General features: G+C 41.5%; 1 protein-coding gene and 1 long non-coding RNA gene across 2 annotated transcripts in view; one reads left to right on the top strand and one right to left on the bottom strand.

Annotated features, from left to right (window-relative positions):
- The window catches only part of FARSB (phenylalanyl-tRNA synthetase subunit beta), a 67,250-nt gene extending 49,199 nt beyond the window's left edge, over window positions 1–18,051 (bottom strand). The window contains exons 1-7 of the mRNA XM_026002070.2: window positions 17,941–18,051; window positions 11,791–11,846; window positions 9,113–9,267; window positions 7,242–7,311; window positions 6,551–6,666; window positions 1,148–1,298; window positions 279–387 (exon numbers count right to left, since the gene is read on the bottom strand). Coding sequence (XP_025857855.2) covers window positions 279–387; window positions 1,148–1,298; window positions 6,551–6,666; window positions 7,242–7,311; window positions 9,113–9,267; window positions 11,791–11,846; window positions 17,941–17,998 — 715 coding nt within the window. The 5' untranslated portion in view covers window positions 17,999–18,051. The remainder of the gene's footprint in view (window positions 1–278; window positions 388–1,147; window positions 1,299–6,550; window positions 6,667–7,241; window positions 7,312–9,112; window positions 9,268–11,790; window positions 11,847–17,940) is intronic.
- Window positions 18,052–18,401: 350 nt separating this feature from the next.
- On the top strand, window positions 18,402–19,044 carry LOC140596026 (uncharacterized). Its single transcript, XR_011998065.1, has 2 exons — window positions 18,402–18,519; window positions 18,752–19,044. It is a non-coding gene; the product is annotated as an uncharacterized lncRNA (long non-coding RNA).

Genomic DNA, 19,044 nt, shown 5'->3' with positions numbered 1-19,044 from the left:
TCATGGGCTAAAACCAAAATATCAACACTCTTTGGAGGAATATAACAATCTAGAGACTGGCACCAGTAAACATCTATGTGCTTATGATGAAAACTTAAACATTTAAAAGTTACATAAAAATCACCTGTAAAATGCTGAAAAGAACTATTACACTAAAACCTACAAAACCCAGAGATCGCAGATTAAGATTTGATTGAACCAAGTCTAGAGTTCTATAGAAATGGCGAAGGATAAGAGAAAAAACAAAACAAAAAAACCCTGATACTTAAATAACTCACCATTGATGATTGGAGGCATTGAAAGGACAACACCGTTGCTATCATAGATAACTGGGTATAGGGGTTTATTTTCAATGATATGTAAATAATGTTTAAGGTGGTTGTCAGTCTGAAAAAAATTAAGACAATCAATGTACTTCTAATGCTAATTAGTTTATATACTTATCTAGTACAAAAAATAGGGGGTAAGTCAGAAAAATAATAGAACAGTCCCATATTACAGACAGCCCTACATTTGTAAGATTTTCTAAATATTTCAACATCCTTGTATACCTCATCTCCTACTAGGGAGATATGAGAACACAGCCAAGTAGCTTTCCAAGAGTGAAAATAGATTTGCACTGGTAAGCCTGAATCATCTCAAGCAAAACACAAACCATCACAAAACTGTTTACATAAATAGGAAGAAATCAGTGGGCAACTCAGGCCAAAGATAAAAGCTACTTTTTCTGAACGATACTTATTTTTTAAGCACCATTAAGTAACTTTGGAACCATTTTAACTCCCGGAATCTAAAATGCTAAATAGTAAACACATTATAATACTGTTTCCCACAAAAATCTACTTACATTTTATTCTTTATGTGCATGAGCTATAATTATACCAAAATATGAATATAATGTGGCATGTTCTACTTCAGTGGTTCTCAGTTCCAGCTGTACATTAAAATCATTCAAGAGGTTAAAAAAAGTAATAAAACTATGCCCAGGCCCCACTCTACATCAAATGAATCAGCAGCTCTTGACTGGAGCATAGAAATTGTTTTTAAAAAGTACTCATTTACATCTCCCGAGTTCCAAGACTTGACTTCGAAAGAATTTTCTTGATTTATGGAGCGCTATTTGCATAACATAGAAAAAACAATCTACCTTGTATATGTTCATCAGTTCACAGGCTGTATACTCCTTGGTCTTATTTAGAGGCTTGAATTTGATATCTGAAGGTCGCTTTGCAGTATATGTAAAAGGGCCTGACAAAGTGTCCAAATCATGGGTACCAATAGCAACCAAGGCTCTTTTCCTAAATGTTGAGGGAAAAAAAAAAAAGAAAAAAGTTTTGGATATTCAAAAGCAGAAATTCTAGAGCTCAAAGACTTAGGTTTCTTACTGACATTTCCCTATAGTAGCCTATTACTTTAAAGCAAACTTAGAAGAGTATGATGAACAAATTCTCATAGCATTGAAAGTAATGAGAAATTCCACAGCTAATTAAAGCACATTATTTCAGTAGCTACAGTAAATTCCTTGCCACTATACTTTCCCAAGTACTGTGTTAATTAGGACATTTTCCAAGTGAACAACCCCTTTTTCTTTTAACCCATTTTCTCTTAGGGTCCTCAAGTAAACAAATGTTTTGTTAGAATAAACTACTAAATTGCTGTTTTTTGGGTTTTGTATATTTTCCTAAATTTTCTGTCACAAAGCTGTATTACCTTAATCATGGAAAAAAATTAAGAACTATGAATTACACTTAAAACTTAATATATAAGGGAAGTTCAAAAGCTATTAATTTCATTCTTTCTACAGTTTATGCAGAAAGGACTTAAGGTAATTTTAGGTACTTACAGCAAGTTAATATTAGGAAAAAAAGAAAAAAATAGGGATATAAAACAGAGCCAGGAACAATGTTAATGCTAAAGCAGAATCTTTTAAAGGCCTATAGCTTTAGCACAGAGGGTCACAAATTTGGCTCTAAGATTTCTAAGACAATTCAAAAAAAAAAACCTCGGTCAGAAATTATGGCTTTTCTTAAAATTTTATAAATTATGGCAGTAAGATTTCTTGGAATTAGCTTTAGGTGTATGTACAAATATATTTGCTTATCTATGCATAAGTACATATATATACCAAATAGATAAAATGCATTAGTAATCAAGGATTTTATTAAAGTCCATATTACATGAGTTATGAAATAGTTTTCAAAATCTGTAAAGAATAAATCTTGGTCATCCTTCAAGACTGGTAACAAAAACCTTAATAAATATGGTTAACTCAAAAAAAAAAACAAAAACCTGTTAACAAGCACAGAAGCAGCACTACTTTACTCAGTGAGTTATGTGTTCTCAGAAGATTACAACTCCAGAAACAGCAAAGGTTGAAATATAGTTTGGTAAATTTAGATACCAAACTCTAGATACCATTGTTTAGATACAATTGACAAATCCACGAATATGAAGGTCTGTGTTTTGTTTTGTTTTTTAAGACAGTAACGGTCCCTTAATTCTAGTATTCCCATAACGATCACTAAATCTCAATTTCAAACCAATCATAAAAATAAATTCGAGAAGAATCAAAGAGCTATGTATTTTGAAAAGCAAGAGACAAACATGCATATACTTACAGAAGGAAGCAAAAAAATTATTCAAAGAAAATATAGGACAACAATGTGTAAAACTGGAGGATATCCCTTGACATGACACATAAGAGTCATAGGAAGACTGATAAATGGGACTATCCAAATTGAAAACTTTGGGGGCACAAGGTGGGGTTCAGTCAGTTAAGTGTCTGCATTCAGCTCAGGTCATGATTTCAGGGTCCTGGGATTAAGCCCCACATGGGGCTCCCTGCTCAGCAGGGAGTCTGCTTCCCGCTCTCCCTCTGCCTCCATCGCCCTGTTCGTACTCTCTCTCAAATAAATAAAATCTTAAAAAAAAAAAAAAGAAAAAAAAGAAAGCTTTATATACCCAAAGACTGCAAGAGTCAAAACAAACTGAGAAAATGCTTGTAATTTATGGATAGAAAAGGATTAATATCTCAGACATATGAAAATACAAAAACTAAAAATAAGTTAGAAATAAAGATTTTACCTATTGTACTGGCAAAAATTTTAAAGTCTAACTGTGAAAAGGCAAGAGGAAGCTGAAAGAATTGAGTAGAACACTCAGCTGTTGCCAACTGCAGAGGTCCTACCTAGCCAAGTGTTTTGAGTTTGAGTCTAGCTAAGTATTCAAGAGTCTTTGCCTGAAAGACAAAACCACTCCTCTGAGAGAAAATCAAGAGCCTTATCCGTAACATTCTGTCCCCCCTCATGAGGGGTACCTATGTATCCAAAAAGCAGTGGACATGAGGGGTACCCATCTGGCCCAGTCAGAAGAGTATGCAACTGGGGCACCTGGGTGGCTCAGCAGTTGAGCATCTGCCTTCAGCTCAGGTCCTGATCCTGGGGTCCTGGGATCAAGTCCCATAGGGAGCCTGCTTCTTCCTCTGCCTACATCTCTGCCTCTCTCTCTCATGAATAAATAAAAATCTTAAAAAAAGTATACAACTTTTGGTCTCAGGGTCGTGAGTCTGAGCCCCACGTTGGGTGTAGCGATTGCTTAAATAAACTTAAAAAAAAAAAAAAAAAAAAGCAGTGTACATGAGAACAGAAATGTGACAAAACCAGTCTATAAAAATCAATGCTAAGATGACCCAGATTTTCAAATCACCATATAAATTTTAAAGTTCCTACCATAAAAAATATTCAAAAATTATGTGGAAAAGATGCACAGAATAAACAGATGAGGAGAAAGAAAGGAAAAGGAAAGGGGAAAGGAAAGGGGAAAGGAAAGGGGAAAGGAAAGGGGAAAGGAAAGGGGAAAGGAAAGGGGAAAGGAAAGGGGAAAGGAAAGGGGAAAGGAAAGGGGAAAGGAAAGGGGAAAGGAAAGGGGAAAGGAAAGGGGAAAGGAAAAGAAAGGAAGCGAGCGGCCCCGGTTTGACGCCGTCTGCAGCCCCGGGTGTGATCCTGGAGATCTGGGATCGAGTCCCACATCGGGTTCCCTGCATGGAGCCTGCTTCTGCCTCTGCTTGTGTTCTCTGCACACCCCCCCCCCAAAATAATAAATAAATAAATAAATAAATAAATAAATAAATAAATAAATAAACAAACAAACAAACAAATAAATAAATAAATAAATAAAATCAATCTTAGAAAGAAAGAAAAAGACTGACTTTTAATGGATTCTAAGATAACGGAGATAAAAAATTCACTGGACACTTCCAGCCAAGATGGAGTAACAGAGACTAGATTTACTCTCTTGCCCAAAACCACTATAAAAGGGACAAAAATCAGGAAATAGTTTCATGGGTGGCCCTGAACATCAGGCAATGAAGGGTAGCAATCCCTGACAGATAGGAAATAAGTGGAGTGAGCCCCAAGACTGCCCCCAGCTTACCGCCCGGAGGGGATTCCACACTGTAAGTTAGGAAAGATGGACAAGGTTGGAGCTCAGGGGACTTCCTGAGTTGACAGACATAACAGAGTCTAGGGAAGCTAAGACAGAGTTCACTGGAATAAGACTGAAGTGGAGAGAGCTATGAGGATTCTGGAAACTTGCAGAGGTTCCCCACCAACCCCCTCAAAGTGTTCGGCTGAGTATTGATTAGTGCACGCAGTGAGAAAATTACCCACAGCCAGGGAAAGACTCATCAGAGAAACAGTGTTCACGCAGACTGAAAACCTCACTACTTCATATGGGAATGGATCAAGTAGGCAGAAGGGTCTTGCCATAGAATTAGCAATTAGCACTACACAGAACATTGCTTAATCAATGGAGGGAAAAATAAGTCAATAAAACCAAAAGCTGGTTCTTTGAAAAGATCAATACAGTTGATAAACCTCTCCAGTCACCCTGATCAAGGGAAAAAAGACCAATGAAAAAGGTGGTATCACTACAGATACTAGATATTAAAAGGATAATAAGAGAACATCATAAACAACTTTATGCCAATACATTGGCTAACATAAACAAATGAATAGATTTCTTGAAAAACACAAGTTTCCAAAACTCGTGCAAGAGGTTAATCAGGATTTACTGACAGGAAAGGACTCTAGCACACCCGAGTGTTAGGATGGGATTTATTTCTCCCTTTCAAAAAGCTTATGATTTCCAGAAATACCACATAATCAGAGGTTAAAGCTGAATTGAGTAAATGCCTTCCAATTTACATAAAAATAGATTCTTCAAATAAACTTGGTCCAGAACAGATAATCATCCTCAACCACTTACTAGCTTGTCAGAAATCTATTTTTTTCTTCATTTGAGATTATATTTAAATTTTTGTTTTGATTATTAGCTATCTAACAGACTTTTTTTTATATAAGAACTAGGAATAATATTATTTAGAATCTGAAGAAGTTTCTTTTCCTACATAAACAAAGATGTTTATGGAAATAGAGACCTACTGGTGTTTTATTTTAAAATATTCTACTCCAGAAGAAAATGTCCAGGGTCCCCTCCAATCCTGTCCCTAGACCATCACTTACATAGAAGCCTCTTCAATCTCCAGTTTACCAAACTGAAGTTACAATAAAAACTTTATCTTTTATTCAAGGAATCTATAACTTAATCATATCTTTTGATCAGCATGAGATATGCTGATGTACTTCAGGACCAATACAAAAAATAACCCTGATATGTTGGCTAAAGCTTAATGTTTATCAGTAAGTAAATCTATAATTTCCATCAGGATTTCTTAAATACTGAAGTTAGTTCAAGGACTCCTACTGTTACCTTCCTTGACCTTGAGGAGTTCAGAAATTATATAGGTCTGAAGATCACTGTGTAAAAGGAGCACATGGAAAATGATGGATAGTAATGTTGAACAGTAGTAAGAAAATTCAGTTATTCAGAAGTTTCGGGGCAGCCCCAGTGGCTCAGCGGTTTAGCAGTGCCTTCAGCCCAGGACCTGATCCTGGAGACCCGGGATCGAGTCCCAAGTCAGGCTCCCTGCATGGAGCCTGCTTCTCCCTCTCCCTGTGTCTCTTCCCCCCTTTCTCTCTCTTCTCTGTGTGCCTCTCATGAATAAATAAAATCTTAAAAAAAAAAAAGTCAAGTTTCATCTGTAAATTTCTAATTATACTCAAGAAGTGACATTAAAACCAGAAATTTTTCCAAAAATGACAAGTCATATTTTAAATTACTATCATTTAACACTTAGTAGATAATCCACTACTAATAATTTGAACTAAACAACAAAAACACAACATAGAAACCAAGAAAATCTCTAGGACTAGATATTTCTTATCTATATAGTACTCCAAACAGAGCTCTTATTTCTACATACATGTACTGTTTCATAACAGTAACAAACAGCTATGGGGTAAGATGTAAGCTTATTTAAATTTAGTTAAGCAAATTTAAACTCTTGTTATTCTCACATATTTAGAAATGTTCTGAAAAAACCTGCAGAGGAAGAAAGGAGGAAGGGAGGGAAAGAGGGAGAAATGCGTAAAAAGGAAAAAGAGGGGAAGCAACAGAGAAGGCAAGGGGGAAAGAAGATGCCACCACAAACCTGCAAATATTCTGATGTAATTTCTCCTGAAGTTCAATGAAGCTGTCGTATCGATCTTTAGTGAACTTTATATTTCGGAGAACTGCTGCCACAGCATAAGGACGTATTTTTGCTGTCTGAAGTTCATTGTACCATTAGAGATTGTCCATACCTGGGCTTTTCTAATAACATCTTGTGAAAGAAAGTTAGCTGCATTCTGATACTATCGCAAATTCACAAACAAGCATATGTGCTCTTTCAATCAAACATATAGTGGTGGCAAGAGACAGTCACCCTTCCCGTGCAATTTACATTTCAGTAAAATTTCTGAAAATTTACTCAACAACAGAAAAAATTATCAACTATGAGCAAACTCCTTACAGGCTAATTTTATCAGAATAATGTCCCCCAAAGTTTCTTTAAACTTTATTAATATGCCATAACTTAATCTCAAAGTATTTTAAATAAACAAACACTTTTTGTTATTTTCCAAAATGATTCAAGAAAACAAATGCTTTGCTTTCACCAGTAAATGAAAGGAACAAATTGATAGTTTTTAAGAGCTAGAGGCTAAATATAGGTCTATTTTTGTCCAAGTGATCAAAGAAAATTATATTTGGCAGAAAGATCAGTTTTGTTCCTTTCTCCTCCCCATCTTCTATACACAAAGGATACTTTTTAAAAAGGAAAATAAGAATCTATCTTTTATTACCTCTTCTGTGATTATTAATTTCTGGATTTCTCCATTAGGTGTTATCCGTTTATACACTGGAGCCTTTATCCTAAAAGGAAATAAAACAAACTTGATTTTTAACAAAAAATGGTTGGCAAACTGCATTCTGTGTAAAAATATAAAAAATGAACAGAGCTAAGAGAGTAGGTTGAAGTTATAGCAAACCAGATTTAGGCTACATATTAAAAACAAAAATCAAACTTCCTAACATTTAAGGTTGTCCAACAATGGTATAGGATGCCTCCCAGTAAGAAGTGTCCAGTCACTGGAGGGTCTGCAGAGGCTAGAAAAGCACCAAGCAACCAGAGAGGGGGCATTTACATCAGCTGAGGGGCTAGACTTATTAACTTCTGTTTTTAAAGATTTGATAGCCTTTAAAGTTTTATTCCAACCATGAGACTCTGAGCTTCTAAGGAAAGCAGGGTTTATTAAAAATACAGATTGCCTGGTCCCATCTGGATATATTGAATTAGGATATTTAAAGGAAAGACCCAGGAAGTGGTACATTTTGAAGGCAAAGTGCAGGTAATTCTTATCAGGAGAGACTGAGAACTACTGTTTTAATTCAGTGCTTCTCAAACCTGAACGTGCTTACAGTCAAGGGGGGAATCTGTTAAACCACAGACTGATTCAATAGGTCTTGAGTAGAGGCTGAGATTTTGCATTCCTAACAAGCTCTCAGAGGACAGAGAGGATGCTGGTCCACAGACCACACTTTGAATAGCAACAGGGTTAAGTCACTTTCCTAATTCTGTCTGAGCATAAGAATCAGGTGCCTGCTAGGAGTAAAGGACTCCCATCAAGCAGATTTGGAAAATGCACCTTAAGGGATCATCCCTGGCCCTAAAATAGGAGGGTCTGATTGTCACACAGAGAAGCAACGGAGTCACTTTCCAAATTTTAACCACCTAAACCAAATGCCTAATTATCACCCTTTCACCCATACCCATCAATCACCCGAAACCTCACTGGTTCAGAGTCTAGCCCATCGGCCAGACACTCTCATTCTTTTGCAGCTCACCAGATGATAGGTCATCAAAACCAAAAATAATTATTTTTGATAAGTGCTCGTTTCACCTCTTTTTCACTTTATATATTCACTGTATTCATTACATGAGTAGTTGGAAGGGGACTTAAAAATATCCATTATAAATCAGGAGGCTGAGGGGCACCTTAGTCGGTTAAGCATGTGACTCTTGATTTTGGCTCAGGTCATGATCTCAGAGTTATGAGACTGAGCCCCGTGTAGGGCTTCACACTGGGGCATGGAGTCTCCTTAAGATTCTCTCCTCCTCTCTCCCCTTTGGTCCCCTCACTGGCTCGAGCAGGTACACATTTGTTCTCTCTCAAAATAAATAAGTAAATAAATAATTAGGAGATTCAAACTACAGAGGCCAATGAACTTGTCCAGGATCAGAGAGCCATCATAAGATCTTCAGTTTTCCAGTTAGAAACCTCTACTCCTGAGCTTCTTTAGAGTTCTTAAGCAAATAGCATATAAAGTTTTGTCACCTCTACTTTCCTCCCACCGTTAACAAATCAAATTACTCATGTATTTCAACTGGATTACTGAGAAAATTCACATGAATCCCCTTAACTTTTTTATAGAAGGCCATAAAATCATTAACTACTCCAGCTTTAAGTAGTTCTCCAGATGGAAAGCTAGGACTCAAAATGCAAAATTTTAAATGGTTATAATCTGCATGAATCTTATTCTAACTCACCCTCTATGCAAACTTAAAGCTGTATACCTGCCCAACAATTTTTTTTTCCAAAGACCTAAACAGGGTTGCTGATAATGCCAAGCAAAAGAAATCTGAGCGAAGTATTTAATAGACATATTCTCTTACCTTTCTTTGAAGACTTGAAGTCCTCGAACCAATCCTTCCAAACATAGGAGATCATATCTATTGGCAGGGACGTCAATTTTGTAAAGAACAACATCAGAGGCTCCCTCTGCCTTTTCATTACCTTGCTCCTTACTTATGATTTCTTTCTCAGAAGTCTAAAACAAGCCCAAAAAATAAAGCACAATAGATCTAAATTCTTTTAAAAATTAGTTGTTAGTGCTACAAAGTAGTAACTACAGGGGCACCAGGATAGCTCGGTTGAGCATCTGGTTCCTGGTTTCCGCTCAGATCATAATCTAATGGGTCCTAAGATCAAGCCCAGCATCAGGTTCCCTGCTCAGCAGGGAGTCTGCTTGAAGGCTCTCTACCCCTCTCCAACTCACATGCGTGCATGCACTTTCTCTCAAGTAAAAATACTCAATTTTTTGCTGAGTTCGGATATCTAACATCCTCACCACCAGCCAAAATCATGCCCACCACCTATTTTTGTAAGTAAAGTTTTAATGGGATATCACCAGGCCCATTTGTTTACATGTTAGCTGTTGTGACTTACATACTCTTAACAGCTGAGTTGTGATAGAGACTACACCACCTACCAGGCTTACAATACCTTTACAAAGGGTTTGCCCATCCCAGATTTAAAAGAAAATACCACTACCAAGTACGTAGAGCAGCAACAACAAAAAGTGTTAAAGAGGCAAAATAAAGATGATTCACCAAATAGAAGAAATAGGACTTCTTATAATGACTCTAAAAGCTAAATCCAGTAGGCACCCCAAGCCTAGAAGCAACAGGAGAATGAGTAATATTAAAAAACACACACACACACACACACACACACACACACACACAAAAAAACATCTGAAGAGATCAGACCTGTGGTGTAAATCAGAAGAGATTATGGCACAATGGGAAGCGATCTAATAATAGTAAAGGTATAAAGAAGAGTAAAGGTAACCAAGAAGAGAAGAAACACTAGAATAATTTTAATCCAGTAGCCAAAAGCTTAAGAATATCTCAGTCACCATATTATAGCAAAGAATAACAGATCTTCTCAAAGATAACCACTGGCAAGAAAGATAAGAATCACTACAACCTGAGATAAGATACTATATGTCGCTTATACTTCAACTTAAAAAAAACAGCAATTTGGGACGCCTGGGTTGCTCAGTGGTTTAGCACCTGCCTTTGACCCAGGGCATGATCCTGGAGTCCCGGGATTGAGTCCCTCATCAGGCTCCCCGCATGGAGCCTGCTTCTCCCTCTGCCTGTGTCGCTGCCTGTCTCTCATGAATAAATAAATAAAATCTTAAAAAAACAAACAGTAATTTTATTGACCTCTTTGAGATTTATTTAACTTCTAATTCCTCTTCCTCCTTCTGCCTCCCTTCATGTTATGCTCTCATCATTGCCATCACAGGGAATGTGATGTTTCAGGAGGGACTCATAGGAAGGGGAGAAAATGTGGTAGGCAGAGAAATTAAGACATCTGAATTAAAAAAGAAAAAAGACTAGTCCCCTTGCAAAGGACACACGAGCTTAAATCTTTCATTTCAGTACCTCAATTCATACAAAGACTGTATCTGAAAGCCGGGTTTGTGAGGGCTAACAAAAACCTTACAGGAATCAAAGACCACAGAAATTTCAGAGCTGGAAGGGATCTACAGAGATCATATAATTCATAGCCCCCATTTCATAGATGAAAAGGAGGCCCAGAGAAGCAATGTAGTTTACACAGCTCGTAAATATAGGAGCTTGAATACTCAGATTTTTTGATATCCTGTCCAATGTTTAGATATCCTACAGCCTGAAATGTCTTATTAATAAGCAACTTAGAGAAATCTTAGCCAATTTCAAGCATAAAGATGCTCATTAACAAAAACAAACCCTGTAACATCAGTAAAAAAGCAGAAAAAAACGAGGCAAGTCAATGTATGTTTTTGTCAGCCTAAATCTCATAGTATTTTAACACTGAATAAATCAAATAGAAGGCTTAAGAAAAAATAACGTTACAAGAAAAATATAAAAGTATTTGTTATAAATACAATGTCTTATGTAACCATTAATAATGTATTTTGCAAATAAACTTTTTATAAGTATTTTAATTAAACAACTAAAAGACTAGGAATATGCTTTATAAGGATTTTTATAAGCAACTCTTCAACAAACAGATCATTTTACAAGGTCAGTGTCTACAGTAATGATTAGGAATGAATTAATACTGGCTAAACAGGAACAGAGGAAGGTGCAAGAGGGGCACAGAGGAAATGAAGGAGGGGGACCTACCAGCCAAGAAAGCATGAGCTCTCACTCTGGCTAAAGTAATGGTTCCATTGCTCCCCAGGCCTCATTTGCTAATTAATTTGTAAAAAGGCACCTCACTGCCAGGGAGCACACTGCCATTCTGGGTTACTCAAGATGGTCTATCCATCTGCACAGCATTAGGTCAATAACTCAAGGTGACTGTACACAACTTAATGCATAAACCCTTTCTAAGACTTTAAAGAAAGCACCAGATATTCTAAGAACTGGAGCTTAGCTTCTGAACACCAAGAACACAGAAATCACCAGAGCCCACAGATGTTCCATCTTGCTCTAACCATAAGGTAACAAAATATAGTATACTTCTGAAAAACGCAGTTATACATGAAATATTTTTAAAAATATTCAATACATACAATTTCATCAAGTTCCAGACCAAATTCAAAACATAGTTCATCAAATTCTTCGTCGGCTGGAAAAAAAAAAAAAAGAGAGAGAGAGATTGCTAATTTTAATCTGCTCAGTTTAAATGAAAGTAGTAGGGATGACTGGATGGCTCAGTGGTTGAGCGTCTACCTTTGGTTCAGGGCATGATCCCAGAGGCCCAGGATGGAATCCCACACTGTGCTTCCTACATGGAGCCTGCTTCTCCTCCCCCTCTGCCTATATCTCTGCCTCTATGTCTCTAATGAATAAATAAAATCTTTAAAAAAATAAAATAAATGATAGTATATAAACTGCATTTTCTTAATAACTGCTCTATACCAAGCATATTAATTACCAGGCATCAGCACCATTTTAAAACCGAAAAAAAAAAAAAAAGCAACCAAAAAACAAACACCCCTGAAAAGAACTATTTAAGGGCTAATTCATTTAACAGCAACTACAGAATTAGGTTACCTACTCTGGGAAGTTCACATTTTCTTAGAAAAAGAACCTGTTAAGTAGGTATCAAGTATAAAGTAGGCTCCAAAACACAGGTCCTACACAGTGGGATACGGTCACGTAAATCCTATCATTTAAAATTCTGAAGCCTGGGGATCCCTGGGTGGCTCAGCAGTTTAGTGCCTGCCCTCGGCCCAGGGCATGATCCTGGAGTCCCGGGATGAGTCCCACGTCGAGCTCCCTGCATGCTTCTCCCTCTGCCTGTGTCTCTGCCTCTCTTATGAATAAAATATTTAAAAATAAAATAAAATTCTGAGGCCTGATTGGCAGGCTTTGGAGATAGGCCAATTGGAGTCTGAACTCCAACTCACTCACTAGCTCTAAGAGCTTGGCACTTTATGTAAAATTCCTGACTCCTAGGCCTCATCCATAAGATAGCATTTTACAGCCATTTATTTTTAGCATGGAACTCTGGGAAAGATTTCAATGACATTATGCAGGTAATGGATTGGCATAGCACCCTGAAACTAGTAGGTCTGCAATAATTAACAATTTTCTTCCTTGAAGTTATATCCTACTTTGCTACCTCAAACAGCATTTAGGGGGATTTTGTCATTATCAAAAACTGAACACAAACCATCATCACCAGTATATCCTAGTGAGAAGCTGGTCTTAAGATTCTGACCTTCACAATGAACTTTAACTTAACACTTAAGACTTATCTACCATATGCCAGGCATTGGACTAGGTGCCAAGGCTATGGAAAAAAAAATTCCTACTCTAATAAAGAGGTCAGATGTGTAAATACAGTTAAGTGCAAGGTACAGAGATGGCACAAAGGAAGTAATCAGCTTCAGTCAGAATCAGCTAAGGCTTCGCACAAAGGCTTGTGGGGGAGTGGGACAACAGCACGGCAAATTTGGAAAGTTCAATATGGATGAATCGTAAGGATAAGGTCAGGAAGAGATACGATGCTCCAGCAGAAATAACGCACATGCCAAGGGACTTGCTCTGTCCCGCCTGCAGGCAGCGGGGGTTATGCCGAAGGATTTTCCACAGGGCAAAAGCACAGTTAGATCTGCATCCTAAACAACGGTGGCAGAGCGGTAGATAGATTGGAGCAGGGAGGCTTCTGCAACGGTACATGTGGTATGGCAGTGAGGACTCTGCTGAGGGAGCAGCAGTGGGTCAGAAGAAGGAAGAATGTGAGGAATGTCAAAGGTAAAATCTGGAAGGCTCAGGCGCTGTATGGGAGGTGGGAAGGTTGAGAGCAGGAAGTCCGGGACTCCAGGCCCCGTGATCCCCACTCCTGGTACTCACACTCTCGTGTGAACGGAGGTCAGAAGCAGCCACACGAGTGATCCTAGAAGCATATTCCTCAGCCAGCCAAGCCTGGAAAGGACTGCAGACCCAGCTGACAGCCTGCGTGCAACCTAGTCAGGGCCCAGAGCCACAAGCACCCAGCTCAGCCACTCCTTGATTCCTCTCTCAAAACCTGTGAGATAATAATCACTTGTCTTACACTCCTATGCACTGGAGTACTTTGTCGTGCAGCAGTAGAGAATAGAAGTTCATCCCTGGAAATGGAGTGCTGCCAGAACAAAATACGGGGAAAATACAGGGATGGCTTTAGAATCAGGGAGTGGGCTCTAAGGAAAGTGTAAATCAAAACTTCAAAGGTCTGGAAAGAGCTGTTACAAGAAGCCTCACAGTCTTTAATAAGGATGCAAGGATGCAGGTGAGGATATGGAGGAAAGGGAGGTAGCATACCAGAAACTGGCAAAGGAGAACCCTTTGCAGGTAAAGGCAGAAGTTTAGCAAGCGACGCTATTGACCAGTTACGTTTTCTACTGTGTATTCAACTGGGTGATGTAGCTAAGATTCCCAACAGTGCTGTGTCACCTTTTTTTTTTTTTCTGTTTATAATGCGAGAGAAGTGACAAACTAAAGACCATTAGAAAGCAGCCAAGACTAGATGGTTTTAAAAATTCTCAGCCTCCTAAGATGTAAGACAGTGCTAAAATTCAGAAATGACTTCTAAGCAAAGAGTAAATCCACGGCATTGCCAGGAAAGCACGTTCCAAAGATGAAATCAAGGATATGATTGCAAAATCTTAAGATTTTGGAAAAGCTTCGAAAAGATTAAAAGTACTATTCACTCAGGTAAAAGGCACTATAAGGGTGTGCCTCACAAATTCAGTCACACAACTGAGTTTATTTTTCAAAGATTTTATTTACTTGAGAGAACACAAGTGGGGAGGTGCAGAGAGAGAGGGAGAAGCAGACCCCCACTGGGCAGAGAGCCTGACGCGTTGCTCGATCCCAGGACTCTGGGGTCATGACCTGAGCCCAAGGCAGATGCTTAACTGAGCCACCCAGGTGCCCCACGCACAGTTGAATTTAATCAAGGTCACTATCAGCAAAAGCCCAAGGTACAAAACCCCTTATTTCAGAGATTTGTGAGTGGTGTGGCTATTCGCTAATGAAATGGAAACTAGCAAAATCCAATGAAGACCCACAATGTTTCTAAAGGAAATACACAGGCAGGAACATTGTAAGCCTGAACTGAAAGGGACAGAACAAACCACCAAAATTCCATTAACAAGTAATAGACTGAAAAAACTAATTCGATGTAAAGCACCTGCCTTCTTTCACCAAAATAATTAGGTCACTCAGCGCAACCAAGAACCTAGAATACGACTAAAAGCCATGGATGATGATCCCAGGCCTTGAGTCCTACTAATCAAGAAGGTCCAACAAGTGCCAGCTTAATTTCAGAACTGCCATGGACCGAGGGCTCCTCTGTGTTTCCCATTTTCCCTTTTGAAAAGGACTATGTATAGTTCTTACCCTATGCCTGTCTCACCACTGGAGGGCGGGGTTGATCACATGTCTCTCTTTAGTCTCTGAAACCAAGAGTAACTATTCAAGCAGCTGTACTTAAGGAACTACACCTAAAGAGCCTCATCCACACCTGGGCCCAATTCAGGGGAGATTCTGGATTTTGAGCTGTTGCTGTAATGGATGACACTTCTGGAATCCTTGGGAACGAGTGAGCAGATTTTCATGTGGGAGGAACAGAAGTCACTGGGGGCCAAGGGCAGGCTGGTAGCCAGTCTCTAAAACTACCTGCCTCCAAAAAAAATAAAAATAAAAATAAAAATAAAAATAAAAATAAAAATAAAAATAAAAATAAAAATAAAAATAAAACTACCTGCCTCCTGGTATTCACTCCCCTGTGCAGGCCCCCTCCACACTGTGCTAAATCAGTCTGTGTGACCCAAAGAACATTGGAAGGGATGGCATGTCACTTCTGAGACATCACTCTAACACTCAATTCCCTGCTCTCTTGGGACCTCTCACTCTGGGACAAATAAGCCACCATACTGTGAGCATCCTAGGGAGACATCAAGGTGGGAGGCACTGAAGTCTCTGACCAAGAATGTGCAAGGAGCACAGGCCTGCCCACAAGTGCCTGAGTGAACGTGGAATTACATTCTCCAACCCCATTCAGGCCTCAAGAGGACCACAGACTTGGCACAGGTGGCTCTGGCAGTACTGTCAGCAATCACATTGAGGCAGAGCAGGACTGGAATTGAACAGTGATCACAAATCAGTTAACAAGAAAATAAGTGGCAAGAGGAAAACACCTGAGCAGAAAGGTGATTAAAAGGGTAAAGAGGTAAAACTGCCCCCCAAAAGCAAAATGACCAGAACAAAAGCACCTCAGAAATATCCCATGTAAGTAGAGATAAAGGGGAAGCCAGTGACTGGTAGTAACAATGGAATTTAGGACAAAAAGCAAACCTTGGAGGGACTGAAGAAAAGGGGGTTACAAAAGGGTGAATGAGGTATTATCTGAAAATAAAGACAAAAAAAAAGAAAAAGAGGGTAAGAAGACAGACCCATACTACTTGGAAAGTAGATACTTGGCTAAACAGGCTTTTTCAACTTTAACCTTAACCCAATTAAATCAAAGGTTTCAAGAACACATGACATTAACTAATGATTATTTCTGATCTGTCTTAAGTAAATCTCAGTATCTTTCTGCCTGAAATTTTAAAGTCAGTAGCCGATGGATACTTGGAGGGGGGGAGGAAAAAAAAAAAAAAAATCAAGCTTGCCTGATGGTTCTCAATAAGAAAAAAAAAAAAAAAAAAAAGGAGGGGGCAGCTGGAGAATATATCTAAAAACATCAGATGACAGTAAATAGATTATCTTACCTTTTTTTTTTAAAAAAAGATTTTATTTATTCATGAGAGACACACACACACAGAGGCAGAGACACAGGCAGAGGGAGAAGCAGGCTCCATGCAGGGAGCCCGATGTGGGACTCATCCTGGATCACGCCCTGGGCCAAAGGCAGACGCTCAACAGCTGAGCCAGGGATCCCCAAGTCTTACCATTTAAAAAAAAAAAAAAACCTAGGGTATTTACTCTCCCAGAAATAGATACTTGGGTGGTAGCTGATCCCGGAGGTCTTGAACGAGTATTTGCCACAACTGTCTTGTGCGACTCAGGCATACACCACTGGAGAGGAGAATGCGATTTACAGGAATGGGTTAAGAAACACAAAGATGCACAATGATTAAGCACATCATAAGACAAGAAGTGCAGGAAATTAGAGCTAAATTCAGAGGTCTAGGAGTATTCAGGGAGTCGCAGCAGGACCCTGCAAGGAATAATGCTTCAAGAATACGTAGCAACGTTATAAAAGCTATTTGGGGCACCCAGGGGTGGAGCGTCTGCCTGCGGCCCAGGGCGAGACCCTGGGGTCCCGGGATCGAGTCCCGCATCGGGCTCCCCGCAGGGCGCCTGCTTCTCCCTCTGCCTGTGTCTCTGCCTCTCTCCGGGTCACACATAAATACTATTTTCAGGCCACATGCTGAGAACCAGTACCTGTGAAACCGCCTGGGACTCCGCTACCATACTAAGCCCTAAAAGCCAAAAAGGCCTGTCGGGCTCCAGCTGCCACGGCCCTTGTATAGGCCGAGGAAGGACCATGCGAAGCAGACCCGGTCTCCACGGCTGCGTCCGCACGGTCCCCGATAACCGCACTTCCCATTTGCTCCCTTTCTGAATTGGGGCGGTTTCCAGAACCGAAGGGGAGAGAGACCCCGCCCAGTAAGGCGAGCCGGTCGCTCGGCTCCGCCAGCGGCCCCTGCCGTGGTCCTGACGGCCTGGAACAGCCCAGAACCGTTTTACCAACGTGGTTGGTCCCCGTCGGCCGCCTCCTGGGTCACGGGCCGCGGGGTCCCCAAGCGCCCAGAGCAGGGCCGGGCACACGGCCCGGAGGGAGCAACCGGACGGCGGCGTCGCGGGCGGCTGTACCCCGCCCCCACCCCCGCCTCGGGGGCCGAGCTCCCGGGGCTGAGCGTCTGCCCCCAGCGCGGGCCCCGCATGGAGCCTGCCTCTCCCTCCGGGTCCCAGGAGGAAGGAAGATCCCTAACGAGACGGACGGAGCCTCTGCAGAGCCCTCCTCGCCGCACCGGGAACGCGCCCGGGGCTGCTCCCCCCCGCCCCCGCCCCAGGCACCGGCACAGGCACGCAGGTGCCCCGGGACGCGCCGCCGCACACACCGCGGCGAGGCGCCCCAGCCCAGCCCGGCGCCGCCGCGTCCACACCGCGGGCGCCCCGGCCCCCCCGGGACACACAGAACCAGGACCCGGGCCAGCACTTACTGTAGTTCCGGCCCAGGGCTTGGAAGAGCAGATCCCGCTTCACGCTGACGGTCGGCATGGCGAGCCAGGCCCCACTGCGCCTGCGCCTGCGCCTGCGCCCTGAACCCGCGGGGCTCCTAGGACCCCGGCGCCCTCTCGCGCGGGCTGTCTTCAATAATGCCGGTCTTCTTCCGGTTGCTTCTGCCTCGTTTTTCATCTGGAGGCAAGTAAATTGTCACAATGAAACCCTGGAGATCCATCTGTGTTGTATGAATGACGTGCAGGCTCAGAAAGGAGACAAAATCGGATAGAATGTGCTACGACCCGACAGGCAGGAGGAAGGCCAGACTGCAAAGGCCCTCACGCTGCTAACCCGCTAAGGGCGGAGGACGCCACGCTAGTGGGCGGGGCACAAGGGACGGCACGTCGGGGGCGGGGCCTGGGGGCGGAGCGTCCTCTCCGGGAGGCGGGCGGGTGGGCGTGGCCTGAGGCATCCCTGGGGAGAGCCTGCGCGCACCTGAGCTCCGGGAGCCGCAGGGACCAGCGCCCCGCAGCGTGGGCCTCATCCTCCGCGCTTACATGCAGCCTCCCTCTGTCCTTGTAAGTCTTACACCTGGGTTTCAGCTTAGCGGCAGCCCTTTGCAGGAGGCTCCCTTGGACACCTTTTTAGAAGAGGAAAAACTGATTTTAGACAGTGCCGTCTGCTGGCAGATGCCGTGCTCCGCCCTCTGGCCGCATTAGCAGATTTCCTCGGACCGCCCTGAACGTGAGAGGCTCGGTGCCCCTTCCCCCCGCCCCAGGCCCCTGCAAATGTGACCTCGCTTGGAAACAGTCTTTTGCAGATTAAAGATCTGCACGTGGATTATCCTGGATTATCAGAACGTGCAGCCACGTGCATCCTTTGAAAACGGAGGCAGATGGACATTCGAGAGAAACAGAAGAGGGAGAGTGTACCCAAGAGGGCAGAGATGATGGTGATGATGTCGCTACAAGTCAAGGAATGCCAGCAGCCCCGCGACACGGAAGAGGCAATAAAGGATTCTCCGCTGACCTCTGGGGCGGACCGATGGGATTTTGGGCTTCCGACCTCCCCAACCGCGAGAGAATAAACTTGTTTTAACCCGC

The sequence above is a fragment of the Vulpes vulpes genome, chromosome 16, assembly GCF_048418805.1.
Source record: "Vulpes vulpes isolate BD-2025 chromosome 16, VulVul3, whole genome shotgun sequence".
Lineage (NCBI taxonomy): Eukaryota > Metazoa > Chordata > Mammalia > Carnivora > Canidae > Vulpes > Vulpes vulpes.
Note: the sequence above shows the minus strand (reverse complement) of the source record. Positions and strands in the feature narration are given on the sequence as shown.